The following is a 14,682-nucleotide window of genomic DNA, read 5'->3' on the forward strand; positions in this document are numbered from 1 at the left end:
GGTCCCTCCTCCTTCTAGCCTACCGATATGCTGTCTTCCCATCCTCCAGGCTCCCCCTCTCCTCCGGACACACCTCCTCCAGGCTGATGGAACACACAAGCTGCAGGTGAGACTGTCAGCCAGAGAGAGAGGTTAGAGTAGTTTAGACAAGTCCGTATTGGTCAGTATATAGTGTAGTGGACAGAGCAGTGGTCAGTAGTGCCCTCCAGCAGTTAGTGCCATCCATCCGTCAGTGCCCCCTTGTCAGTGCCATCCATCCGTCAGTGCCATCCGTCATTGCCCCCTGTCAGTGCCATCCATCGGTCAGTGCCCCCTGTCTGCCATCAATCCGTCAGTGCCATCCATCCATCCGTCAGTGACCCCTGTCGGTGCCATCCATCAGTGCCATCCATCCGGCAGTGCCCCCTGTCAGTGCCATCCATCCGTCAATGCCCCCCTGTCAGTGCAATCCACCCATCAGTTCCCCCTGTCAGTGCCATCCATCCGTCAGTGCCCCCTGTCATGCCCATTATTAAAATTGTCACATGACATTAAAAAAAAATATCGGTATTCGGTATCGGCGAGTACTTGAAAAAAGTATCGGTACTTGTACTCGGTCTTAAAGTGGTATCGGGACAACCCTAATTATAAGATATGACACAATATAGTAGAAAGTATATTTTAGTTAAAAAAAAAAAAAAAGAGGGGATGTGGTCCGTGACACCATACGTGATAAGCCTCTATCCCAATTTTAAATCAAATAAAAAACATTGGTCTAGGGGACTTTGAATGAGGTTTGGCAATTTACTACATACTCTTTGGGATTGTAAAACCCTGTCTAGCTTCTGGAAGAATGTATCCTCCTTTATCGCATCCCTCACTGGTAATTTAAAAATACTCACGCCTGAATTGGCCCTATTGGGTATTAATCTAGACATTTATCCCCCTCATTTTAGAACTATAGTCACTAACTGTCTTACTGCAGCTAGACTCACCATAACGAAACTATGGAAATCTACCATAGCACCTAACTTATCTGACGTTATCCAGAGACTCAACACTCAGGCCCCGTACACACGACCGAGTTTCTCGGCAGAATTCAGCCAGAAACTCGGTCGGAGCTGGATTCTAGCGAGAAACTCGGACGTGTGTACACTTTTCAGCAAGGAAGCCGACGAGGAACTCATCGGGCCGAAAAGAGAACATGTTCTCTATTTTCTCGTTGGTCAATGGGAAAAGTCGGCCCGCCGAGTTCCTCGGCGGCTTCCACACTGAACTCGACGAGGAACTCGATTTTTGTTTTGATTATATAAGTTGAGATAATGAGTCATAATCCCTTGTTTACAGCTTGATCCCGTTGGGGTAAACAGGGATTGTTGGTTACTTGTTTAATCATTTGACCTTCCTCCAACTGGGTTTAGGCCCTATATTGTTACGATTGAGTGAAATATAGTTTGTGGCCTTCCCAGGCACATTGTTAAACACAAAGTATGACTTAGGCCCCATACACACGATAGAATCCATCCGCTGAAAAATCCCAGCGAATGGGTTTCAGCGGATAGATCCTATGGTGTGTACACTCCAGCGGATCTGTTTCCGCGGATATTTATCCCCTGGGATGGATTCCAGCAGATAAATATTTGCTGACATGCTAAACATATCTATCCGCTGGAATCCATCCCAACGGATGGATCCGCTGGTCTGTATAGACTCACCGGATCCATCCGTCCGAACAGATCCCCCGCATGCGTCGTAATGATTTGACGCATGCGTGGAATTCCTTATATGACAGCGTCGCGCACGTTGCCGCGTCATAATCGCGGCGACGGCGCAACACGTCATCGCCAGAGGATTTCGGCGCGGATTTCAATGCGATGGTGAGTACACTCCATCGCATGGAAATCCGCACAAATCCTCGAGAGGATTTATCCGCGGAAACGGTCCGCTGGACCGTATTCGCGGATAAATCCTCTCGTGTGTATGGGGCCTAAGAAACTGTTGTATTGCTATGACTTTTATTCGCGCTTTATTGTGTATTTTTGAGTAATACAATAAAAACATTTGAAAAGAAAAATCTTTAATCTACATAATAGTTATTTTATTGCATGATAACAAGTATAAAAAACTATTTTATAGACAAAAGTTCATAGGAACAGAAAAAAATAGTGAGAAGATGATCCCACAGAATCTCAGTCCAGCTCCTTGGTGGGAATAGAGGTCTTCCGGGTCCACCATTGAAGCAAACTAAGATGCTCATGGTGTGCCACCCACACCCCACATAGGAGGCAGGCGTGTCAGGATGCTAGGGCTCCTTTGTCTTGGGGGTTTTGATGCGGCACTGGTCTGGACCCCCCTCCTCATTTCCTCTCCGGGCTGTGGGTGGGTGTAGGGGCTTTACCCCTACATTATCTCCCTTCTGGAATATCCCCATTACATATACAATTTCAATTTTTTTTTAATTTTTTTTTTACTATATGACCCTTAGACTCTATTTTCTGCATCTACTCCTGGGGAAGCGGAGACCATTCCACAAAATGCAAAGAGTTATAGGATGCCCAGAAATTTTCGAATCGTTATGTAATTTTGTTAATATGTATCTCGCTGTGTGGTTTTATCATGAAAATGTTATTAGTACTTACAAAGTTCCATGTTACTATGATGATTAGTTAACATGGTTATGCTTAATGAATTGTTTTTACCCACATTCCATCATGTCTGTAAAATATTTTTTTATACTTGTTATGCAATAAAATGATTTATGTATATTAATGATTTTTCTAGTGGTTAGCCTCTTTCAAAGTCGCCTAGACCAATGTTTTTTCCTTTTCAGTGTATTTAAGTTTGAGCCTCTGAGGGCCACCATGGAGGACTTAATACTCACAAATCGGCTAAAATGGGATGTACATGGCAATAGGGCTGCAACTAACAATTTTTTTCATAATCGATTAGTTGGCCGATTATTGTTTAGATTAATCGGATAATAGCCTTAAAAATGCCAATTCGTTTTATTTTTTTATTTTTTGGGGGCCAATTTGTTGGGCAGATTACAAAACACAAATTGCCACAAAAATACATTACATGCTTTACTGCAGCTTCTCCATTGAAGTATATTGAACCAAAAAAAAAAAAAAATCACACCGTTTTGCGTTAAAAAGTCCTTGCCCTTTCCGAATACGCAGCAGCTAAAAAAAAAATCATGGATGTGAACGTGTCCCATAGGAAAACATGTAAATGCACTGTAGTGTGTTTTTGCAAAAAGCACCAAAAACAGAGGTGTGAACCCAGGCCTGAGATAGTTAGTAACATAATTGGGTTAAAAAAAACAAAAATAAGTGCAAAAAGAGCAAATAATCACTACTGTAAGGGGTTACATTTTTTACTGTGGGACAGTGAAAGTAATATTTACAGTAGCGATTTGCTTTTTTGTACTATAAAGGGCTAATTTTAGTTTTTTTTGAACCCCATTATGTTACTGGCCGATTAATAGATTATGAAATTAATCAATTACAATTTTCATAATCGATTAGTTGTGGACCTCTGCTTTAAAGTGGTTGTAGAGGCTCTTGTTTTTTTACCTTAATGCATTATATGCATTAAAGTAAAAAAACAACTCTGCTGCATAAAAATTACTTTAATTTAAAAAAAGTTTTTAACAGAAGTTAAGAGTTTTTGGTTTTTCATTTGTTCAGCAAGAAATAGAAAACCCAGTGGTGATTAAATGCCACCAAAAGACCACCCTATTTGTATCAAAAAATGATAAAACTTACATATGGATACAATGTTGTATGACTGCGCATTTGTCATTCAAAGTGCGACGGTGCTAAAAGCTGAAAATTGACCTGGACAGGAAGGGGGTGAAAGTACCCAGTATTGAAGTGTTTAATAAACACTTGTTACCCCTCGACTCTGTCTGTCTAGTCATCTATATACCTGTTTTCTGGTCTACACTACAGGGATAGGGGATTGTGTCTCTACACAGGGAGACCAAATCTTATCATATGTACTTGAGCTGCCGCTTTACTCAGATGTTTATTTATATTGAGGGAGTGCTTGGTGTGTGTGTGTGTGTGTGTGTGTGTGTGTGTGTGTGTGTTTTTTTCCCCCTTTTTGCCATTGAGCAATTTTTGGAGGATCTATGCTCATATTGGTATGAAGTAAAGTTGAATAATATCTCTAGAAATTAGTTTGCAGCATTCAGGTTTCAGGAGCAGCTGTTATGGTTTAGAGATGGATAAATTAACATCATCCAATCCCAAAGGTGCTGCTGCATGATATTTGCTATATGTTCACGACTCGGCATTACACTTGGTGACCTGATCTTTTTAAGAAGAGGGTTAGCAACACCAGCCTACAGATTGATGGAAGTTTCCTATAAAGACTGTTTTTACTTTTTGTAGTGTAAAGACCAATTCATTATATTTCCTTCATAAAACAGGTGGCCACATTCTTTAGTCGTATTCATGAACTTGCTTTATTCTTCACTTACTGGGCTTTCCAGAAATGGCTAATATCAGATGTAATAATTACCTTAAAGCTGAAATCCAGGCAAATATACACAAATTAATGCAGCCCTGTCTTCATTAATAAATAACTGCATTTTTTTTTTTTTTTATTGTAACCAATAAAAGAATTGGCGTTTGACTTGATTTGCAGATTCTCCAAACAAAGGGACAATTATAAATGTTCATAAATGGGCCTGCTCCTTTATTACAATTTTGAGGCTAAAAAGTCAAATTTTTTCTATAGTAGACCTGTCACAAGAAAAATATAGGAGCAGCCATTGCTATCCTCATTCTATAAATGATGGTCAGAAAAGTGACAGAATTCCATATCTCTGTATTTGTTCTGTGTTTGCGACTCTGGAATTACTTGGGCCCCTTTCACATTGGAGCAGTTTGCAGGCGCTATTGCGCTAAAAATAACCTGCAAACCGACCCTAAACAGCAGATGCTCTGGAGCGGTGCGCTAGCAGGACCGATCCAAAAGTCCTGCTAGCAGCATCTTTGTAGCGGTGAGAGGAGCGGTGTGTTTACCGCTCCTCCACCTCTCATTCCCATTGAAATCAGTGGGAAACCATGGCTATACTGCCAGAGGAGCATTGCCGGTGGTATTAACCCTTTTTCGGGCCACTAGCGGGGGTTAAAACCGCACCGCTATCTGCTGAATACTACCGCAATTCCGACAGTATAGTGCCACAAAAAATAGCGGCGCTATACCGCCACCGAACGTCCTGCCCCAGTGTGAAAGGGGCCTTAGAGGAGCTCCAGGCTTTTGCAGAAAAAAGTGGTTGTAAAGGATCGTGTTGTGTGTTTGTTATAAAAAATAAAAAAAAACGTCATAATTGCCTCCACTGTGCAGCCTGTTTTGCACCACCTGTTCTGCTCCATTCTTCACTTGCTGGGCTTTTCATAAATTAATAATATCGTAAAGTAAAAAAAAAAAATACCTTTAGTGTAATTGAAGGCAAAACTTTATACGAAAGACTTACATTTTGTGTTGTCACAAGAACAGTAATCCTGTTGGGGAAATCCTCCAATGAGAACACTAGTTCTGGTGTGACACCCTGGAATTCCCTCACTTTGTATGGGTATCATCTCACTTCCTGTTTTAGCTATGTGACAGGAAGTGAATGGAAATCTCCCCTGTAGGACAGAGATGGCAAACAAAAAACCTTGACAGGGGTTATAACCCTCCCTTGTTTTGCTTTTTTAGTTACACTTTAAAGCTGAACCCCAAACATATATAGAGCACATACATTATTGCCGCTCTGTATTAATTGTAACATCATTAAGTGCATTTTTATATGCAGCTAGTAAAAGATTTGGATTATACTTGGTATCAGCCTCTTGGAGACACTGTACAGCCACACTCTGCCTGAAACCGAGATGGGCAGTAAAAGGAGCCAATCAGTTGTGCTGGAGTGCTCATGTGTGACAAGGCAATATGCTGACAGGAGAGAGCATAGTGGCAGAGTGACAAACCCTTTGTTCTGCTGATGTGTTATTTCACTGTCCAGGCAGGGACAAGACTTGGCTTTATTAGTTCTTTTGATATGAGATTAGCATGCAAAAAAGACAAACCGATGATCATTCATCCAATAATTGTGTGTACCAGGCGTTAAAGCAGATCTAAACCTAAGAACAAAGATTGCATGTATTGCAGCCTACTTTCCTTTTTAGATGTGGTGGCTGCATTTGTTTTGCTTTTTTCACACTTTTTTCTTTTGTATTTTGACCTGATGCTACTGCTAGGAATACATTTGTTCTAGGTTAACAACCTTACTGTATCTAGGTGGAAGTGTGTTAGGACAATTTAATGATTTTGTAGTCCCTGTAGTTAGCAGGTCATCATATTAACATAACTTCTTGTTTCTTTTTTCTTTGCACATGTCGAACAGATATAACCAAATGCTTTCAATCTTATATGGACTGTAGGCGATTCAAAATGTATTGTTAGTTTACATACACTCTAAAAACGGTTTTAAAGGTAATTATTTTATTTTTTTTCAATTGAAATAATGAACATGTTACACTTGCCTGCTCGGTGGTATTGCACAGCCGTGAAACTCCTCTTCTGATTTCCCTTGCCAGCGATCTTGGCGGCTCCTCTTGTGTCTGCCCTGCTTGCTATGGGAGCAGATGTGCATGCTCGTTCCCAAGCTGGGCTGTGTGCATCCATTGACTTACACAAGCTAGTGAGATTGGGCAAAAGGGAGAGAAGACCGGCAGACTGGCACAAAGCTGGATCAATATAGGACAGGTAAGTATTTGGAGGATGGTGGAGGGGGCACAGGAAGTAGCAAAACTTTTTTTTTTTTTTTTTTTTTTTTTTACCTTAATGCAGGAAATGGTGAAACAAGAACAAGGTTTTAGAACCATTTTGACTGCCAGACAGAGCTGTGCTTTGTAGCAGGGCTTGGTAAATCTCAGACTTGGATGAACAGAGCTACCTATCTTTCAGGCATGAGGGGGGGAAAAAAAAGCAAATTTTATATGCATTTTACCTTTTTGTGTTTTAGCTGTTCCCTGGAATATCAATACCAATGTGACAATAGCAAGAGAAATACAAAATTGGCTGCTTTGTGTTTTTCCCACCTGACTTCCACCAGATGGCTGATTTCAAATATGGGTATTTATTGATTTGATAGATTTTTTTTTTTTGATTGATTTTGTTTTTGTCTTTTTCTCTTTTTATTTAGTCCCCCAGCATTCTCCACTTCTCCTGGAAACCAGAACCCTGGAACTCATGTTCATCCTGATGATGCTGAGCAGCAAGCTGCCCTCTTACTAGCCTGTTCTGGAGACAACTTGCCTCCCAGCCTGCCACCAGTTAATATGTATGACCTTTTAGAAGCCTTAAAGGTAATGTCCGTTGTCTATGTGAGTGTATAACCATGCATGTAAAAAAATTGCACTTTTACCTCTAAATTTTAAACCATAATAACACGTGTTTGCTAGGTAGAAGGTTTCTGCATTATGCATGTTTTATATATGAGGGTTAAATGAAACCTTTGTTGAGGTCAATATCTAAGCTTCCATTGCTGTTCCTTCTTCTGGAGTGCCGTTTGTTATGCAAATGATTTGACTTCATTGCTTTGAGTCATTGACCTGGATCAAGCACACAGATAAGAAATTTGACGTCTTTCAGAATATGTTTATACTAGAGAATTAGAGATGGAGACTCAGAATTACTGAAGCCAATCACAGACAACCTGCATTTTCAAAAGAACTGCAGCCCCCATATATCTGTCATAACAGGTGTACTTCAAAGGGTTAGTCCACCCACACACAAATGAGATTTCCCTGGGTGTTTTCCCATTCACTTTTGACATGTTTTTAAATATTCTAGCAGGGAGTAGGGGAAACCCTGCTTGGGGCTTATGCGCATGGTCGTAAAAAAACGATATTTTTTTATCGATGCTGCAGACATTTCCTGTGCATTTTTATGGCCTTGAACAGGGGTCTTCAAACTTTCTAAACAAAGGGCCAGTTTACTGTCCTTCAGAGTCTAAGCGGGCTGGACTGTGGCCAATGAGAGAGAAAATACCCCAGCGTCAATGGGAACAAACAATGCCCCCATCATTGGTGTCAGTGGGAGGAATAGTGCCTCCATCCTTGGTGTCAGTGGGAGGAATAGTGCCCTGCTATTGGTGTCAGTGGGAGAAATAGTGCCCCACGCTTGGTGTCAGTGGGAGGAATAGTGCTTCATCGTTTGTATCTGTGGGAAAATTGTGTCCTTTCTTTGGTATCAGTGATAGTAATGGTGCTCCATAATTGGTATTGGGAAGGAATAGTGCCCCATCATTGGTAACAGTGCCAAAGGGCCAGATAAAGGCAAGCAAAGGGCCACATTTGGCCCAGGCAGTTTGGCGACCACTGGCCTTGAACACCGTTTTGTTCTTTTCTTTAGGCCTGTGCACTCATTATGTGAAGATCTGGAAACTTGAACCTGCATTCAGATCCATAAAATTAAAATAGAAAAGTCTCTGTCCGTGATTGTTAATTTATGCATGTACACATATAAATATGTGCATGTGTATATTTAATGGCAAAGTTTGAAAGCAATTTAAGAATCGTGTAAGTGGAGTTGAGAAATAGTGAAAACATGTTTCAGAATCTGTCAGATTTTTATTTCAACCTTTTGTTGTGCGTTTTGGGAGATTTCCATTCAATTTCCATCCTGTTGATAATTTTATCACCGTGACAGCTCTTGGGGGGATTCTCAAAGTGCAACATGGATCACAATAAAAATAAAAAAAAATTAAGAGCTTCTTACCTATCCTTACTCTAATAAAAAGGAATTTTTTTAATTTTCTTGTGTCCCAGTTAGAGAAAAAAAAGATGTGTAATTGAGACAAAAAGTAAAGGCTGGTTCTTCCATCTTGACCCTAGAGGCATTGTTCAATTCCTGGCAGAAGTTTTAATCTCTTGGCACCGAAAATGGTTTGGCTGCAGATTTAAAGTCGGCATAATCATTAAAGCATTCATGTCTAGATGTTCCAAAAACTATATAGTTCAAACACTTGAAGTGATGGCATTTACAGGTCCATTTGTATGGTCAATCTTTTTGGCAAATTGGTAAGCCCAACAAGACAAGAAGTGTTTGTCATTTTTGTATTTTCACGAGAACCATCGGTTTATTCTGTAGGGGCCCATTTTAACATCTGTACTGCATTTGCCATTTATAATGTCTTCCAGTCTATTGTCATCGGTTTCTGTAGTGACTTGTCTTCATCCTTATGAAATTCTTTCAGAAAACTTGTTAGATACATTTCCTGTACAGGTTTATGCATCAAGCATTTAAAACCGCCTTTCTCAACAGGAATTCTATGGAACCTTAGAGTTCTGCTAGGGCAGTGGTTCTCAACCTGGGGTGTCGGGACCCCCTTGGGCGTCGAATGACAATTTGCCAGGGGTCACAAATCCTGGGCTGTTCCTGAATCCCACACCGCTCTCCCAGCCTTTTCATGGCTGACCAGCAGGGCTGTTCCGGGAGCCTGCGGCCGCTCACTCAGCCTTTTCGCAGCCACCCATTCAGTTCATGGCATGGGTAGGGGGCAGAGACTAGATGTCAGCTGGTTGGTGAGGAATGTGAAGTGGGAGGGGCTGAAGGAGCCCCTATCTCCTGATTTCGGCATAGGTGTCACTGCTGTGGGACACCACAAAGTCGGAGACAAAGTGAAGCCAGAGACACAGTGAGTAACAATACCTGTGATTATAGTTGCCATTAAAAGTCCCCACAACAGTTCTCAGATCAGCAGATGACCTTGATCAAGAGCACCTAAGTTGGCTGATCAGAACTCCCCCCCCCCCCCCCAGCATTGACACTCATCCCATTCCTCCCACCAGCACTCTCCCTGATCCCACCCCCCCACCAAGGAGTAAGAGAAGGAGTAAAAATAGAGAATACACCCTTCTGCTAAAAAAAAATATAGAGAATACATGAGAGAGGACAAAAAGGGGGAGGAACAAAGAAAAAGGGAGAGAAAGAATAGGAGAAAGAGAACAAGAAACATGGCTAGAGAGAGGGATGGGGGAAAAACAAGAAATTGGGATAGAGAGAGTTAAAAAGGGAAATGAAGGATGACAAAGAGAAAATCCTAAAATGTACCAGAAGGGGTTTTAATACTGTATGTGTGGAATGGACTCGGGGAGCGCTAAATATCCATGGGTTAGGGGCACAAATTACTTGTCTTGCCTTGGGTGCTGACAACCCACGCTACAAAAATATTTTTACTGTTATGGGTCCCCACAACTTGGGAAATTTTATCAAGGGATCACGGCACTAGGAGGTTGAGAACCACTGTGCTATGGGGTTCTGTAAAGGGGAATTCTTCTATCATTAATCTACAGAAAGCTATAGTTAAAATGGTTGTACAAATCGGTTTTAGATCCTTGTTCAGTACAAAGTGTATGTGTGTGTGTGTGTGTTTTCCTAAAATTATAATGCTAAATACCTTCTTTCCAAATCCCTACTGTGGAGTCATGTAACCTCCCTTTGTGTCCCTTCCCGATGTAAGCGAGTATAGTGGGAGGGACTGAGATTTCTTTCTGATGAATGCAAGCCAGCAAATGGAGGTCATGTGTCTGCACAGCAGGGCTCTACAAAGAAGGTATTTAGCATTCTAGTTTTTCTAGGAAAACGCACACTGTACTGAACAGGGACATAAAACTGAGAGAATCAAAGTAATACATGTTTCTTCACTTTACAAGCACTGGAGTAGCTGCAGACAATAGAATTACACAGGCATGGGAGGGGTTGGAAGAAGATCGGCTCACACACAGACTACGAAAGTAAAAGGAGATCGAGGAGGAAGATGTAGAGATGCAGAGAAACGAGCTGGATGATGGAGGCGTGTAAACTGACCATGCTATCATGTATTAGCAGCCATGATATACTTGGTCAGTTTAAGCAGGGGAAGACTGGAACAGGTAGGCTCAACCAGGTATTGTGCAGCATAGATGGGGACAATTGACATGGCAAAAACACTATGCTATATCTCTTGCCCTAAGGGACAGGAGCATGTTTATTTATTTTTTAGGGTTACAATCACTTTAAAGTAGTTATTAGCAAGGGTTCCCTGAGTCCAGAAATTCCCTGAAGTTAAAAAGGTTGAGAAAGACTTGTGTAACATTTTTATATAGAGGAAATTGATCCATCATAGCTATGTAAAACACTGCATCTGGACTGTTATCTTAGGCTGGATTCACACCTATGCATTTTTAGTGCTTTTTGTCTTGTAGATTTGCACTACAGAATGTGTTCCATAGGAAACCATGTTAAATGGACTGTAGTGCAAATCTGCAAAATGCAAATGGCACAAAAAATGTATAGGTGTGAATACAGCCTTAAGCTGACCATACATGGGGCAATTGGATTGACTGAACTTTCAATTCCTCTTTGCTTTGCAATTTAGAAAAAAAAAAAAAAAGTCGAAGATCTAAAACCAGCCATACATGGATCAAAATTTGTCTGGGTCAACAGGGACCGGCTGAATTTCGATCCGTGTAAGGGCTAGCTGGTTTGTATACAAATTTTCCGCTGGATGAATGCGGTTAATTTATTTATTTTTTGTTCATCCAGCTGGGTTGAATCATGTGTAGCCTTCCTCCTATGCAAGGAGATGAATGAAATTGTCTCAATCTAATGCAAGAGAAAGAGCTGATCAGTTTTAACAAAATTGCAAGATTTGTTTCTAATTTATTTTCATTTCTGTTCCATATTTATTAAACTGTATTGAAGCCGTACATTGTGAGGTTTAAACTTCACAATCAACCAAATTCGGGTGGCCAGTCAAACTTTCGGGTGGTAGATTTCCTAGTTTTTGGCGATTACTTGTGATTCCCGGTAGCTCCAAAGTGGTTGAAATTGACTGAACTTTGCCACATGTATCTCCAGCTTCACTAATGCCGCGTACAAACGATCATTTTTCAGCATGAAAAAAAAATGTTGTTTTTCAGCATGTCGAAAAAACTATGTTTTCCCAACTTCATCATTAAAACGATGTTTTCTACACACCATCGTTTAAAAAAAAAATTATCTAGCAAAGCGCGGTGACGTACAACGGCACTATAAAGGGAAAGTTCCATTCGCCTTTGGGCTGCTTTAGCTGATTCCGTGTTAGTAAAAGACGATTTGCGATTTTTTGTCTGTTACAGCGTGATGAATGTGCTTACTCCATTACGAATGGTAGTTTTACCAGAACGAGCGCTCCCATCTCATAACTTGCTTCTGAGAATGCGCAGGTTTTTTACGTCGTTTTAGCCCACACACGATCATTTTTTACAACCCGAAAAACGACATCGTTTGAAACGACATAAAAAAATGCAGCATGTTCGAATTTTTTTTTTTTGTCGTTTTTCAGAACCTGAAAAATGATGTGAAGCCCACACACGATCATTTTAAATCACGTTTTTGAAAAACAACGTTTTTTTTTCATGCCGAAAAATGGTCGTGTGTATGCGGCATTAGCCTTCTGATGTATAATGGGAATGCATTTTCTGCAAAACTTGGAATAGAAGGTGTTGTATTTAATATCACTGATGGTAAACTTGAAAATGTATTCTACAGATTCACAGAGAAGTTATCCCTTCACACACTGTATATGCACTGAACATGGAGAGGATACTCATGAAGCTATGGCATCCAATCGAACAAGAGCTGCAGCAGGATGTTATTCACCGGCAAAGATTATCGGCCAAAGAGGGATTATTGTGTTAAAGAAAAAAGACTTTTCTGTGGACTAATCGATCAAATGATAGCCATGTTTATTTGTTCTAGTGATCTGCTCTAGCCCCAATCTAAACAACACAACCAAGTACGATCATCTGCCTACATCAGACGCCGAGAATTTTTCTGGACTTTTCTTTTGTTACCAGTATAAACCACTTATCATTCAATTATTTTAATAAACATTTCTTAGAATAATACATCTTTTCATAACCGTGTAACCTAACAGTATATTGGAAATTATAACTCGTGACTTTAGGAAAAAATTCTCAGAAGGTGATTTTTCTTCGTTTATCTTTTGTGGTTTTCTAGACCACATAGAAATTACCATACGTTTTTCGTTCTTGCTTTGTAAAAGCTAAAAAGTGTTTTTTCTTGTTTATTAATCTGCATATTGAAGAGCTGTTGCGTTAACTGGAAATTTAATTTTTTTTTTCCCACAGCAGTCAGCCTGTTTTCAAGGATCTGTGAACAGTCTTAGGCCCCATTCACACACACTTGAGCGTGCTGGAATCGTAGGCAGTATTGCAGCAAAATGCGGGGCAAGTCTGCAGTGCCCTTATTTTTTAATAGCACCACAAACGCGGTGTGATTTTTGCCGTGCCACAAAACTCACAGCGCCAAAGGTGCCTGGCTCAGTGCCAAAGTTTGGTACATCAGCTTCTTTGGCGTGTTTTTGGAACAGAGAGAGGCCCATTCAAAATGAAATGCGCCACAGAAACACGAGGCTGGAGCATTGCTAGATGTCACTCAGATGTGAACGGGGCCTTAATGTGGGCAGTGACTCTGATTCTTTTGAATAGAATGCCCTTTTTTATTTAGATTTTCAAGCAAGGCCAACCCATGCCATAGTTACACTGTGAGAAATGGAAGTATATAGTTGAAGGTTTACAGTTGCTAAATTATATTCTATAGCAATAGCTTTGAAGAAGGCATATTTTTTTTTTTTTTTTTTATATTTACATTTATAGTCAACAAATGGAGCTCTGGGCTCCTTTCCATGTTATTTTTAACCATCAAAATAAAATATAAGCCTGTTTACGGAGCTCAGTAGCTCAAGGCCAAAATTATACACAACTAAATATTAGGAGTTACACTTCCCTCCCTCTGCTTTATTCATATGGCAACAGATTCTGTTAGAAAGAGACAGTCTGAAAACAAATGGCTTCTGCTGTGATTCTTTTTAGAAAACTGATAATGCTCTGTAAAAATACTTCTGTGGGGATACCATGTATTAAATGTTTGTAAAATAAATATATTCTTATGTAATGGCCTACAAAAAAAAAAAGATTTGTTTTTAAAAAGATGGTAACCTACCTCTTTTACTAGACTCTTTTCACTGGGACTATGGGTGGCATCATTATCCTAAAGAATCAAATCCAACACATCAGCATAGTGACATGATTTACAAAGCTTTTGTTTCTCTTTTTTTTTTTTTATGTATGTTTTTTAATAGTATTGAAATGACAATAAGCCATTTTGTATGAACACAATACAATACATAATGTTAACCAATATTAATAATATTTCGGAGGCAAAATGACTAATGAGAGGAAGGAATTGATTTGTTCCAGCCTCGGAGAACAGGAGGGTAAGGCTGGGTTCACACTACGGTTTTCCCGTCCGTCAGCCGCATACGATTTCAGTATTGAAAACGTACGGGCCCGGACGGGAAAACGTAGAGATTGACAATGCATTGCAAATCGTATGCACTCGGATGCATCCGGGTGCGTACGATTTGCTGGCAAAACGTTTTTTAAACGTACGCAAAACCGTGTTCAACCACGGTTTTGCGGTCGTTTTTAAAACAGTATGGCAACCGCATACGTTTTCCTTTAACATTAATGTTAATGGAAAACGCACATATGTGCGGTGCCATACGTTCCCGTCCGTTTCAGCCGCATACGTTTTTTCATATAAATCGTATGCGGCTGACGGACGGGAAAACCGTAGTGTGAACCCAGCCTTAGCAAG

The 14,682-nt window shown here is 40.3% G+C and overlaps 1 protein-coding gene across 2 annotated transcripts in view; it reads left to right on the forward strand.

The window, feature by feature from the left end:
- TADA1 (transcriptional adaptor 1) overlaps positions 1-13,977 on the forward strand; it is a 65,286-nt gene extending 51,309 nt beyond the window's left edge. For both annotated transcript variants that reach the window (XM_040360113.1, XM_040360114.1), the window contains 2 exons: positions 7,178-7,340; positions 12,550-13,977. In XM_040360113.1, the coding sequence (XP_040216047.1) occupies positions 7,178-7,340; positions 12,550-12,699 (313 nt within the window). In that variant the 3' untranslated portion in view covers positions 12,700-13,977. The remainder of the gene's footprint in view (positions 1-7,177; positions 7,341-12,549) is intronic.
- Positions 13,978-14,682: the final 705 nt, after the last annotated feature.

The sequence above is a fragment of the Rana temporaria genome, chromosome 7 (genome assembly GCF_905171775.1).
Source record: "Rana temporaria chromosome 7, aRanTem1.1, whole genome shotgun sequence".
Lineage (NCBI taxonomy): Eukaryota > Metazoa > Chordata > Amphibia > Anura > Ranidae > Rana > Rana temporaria.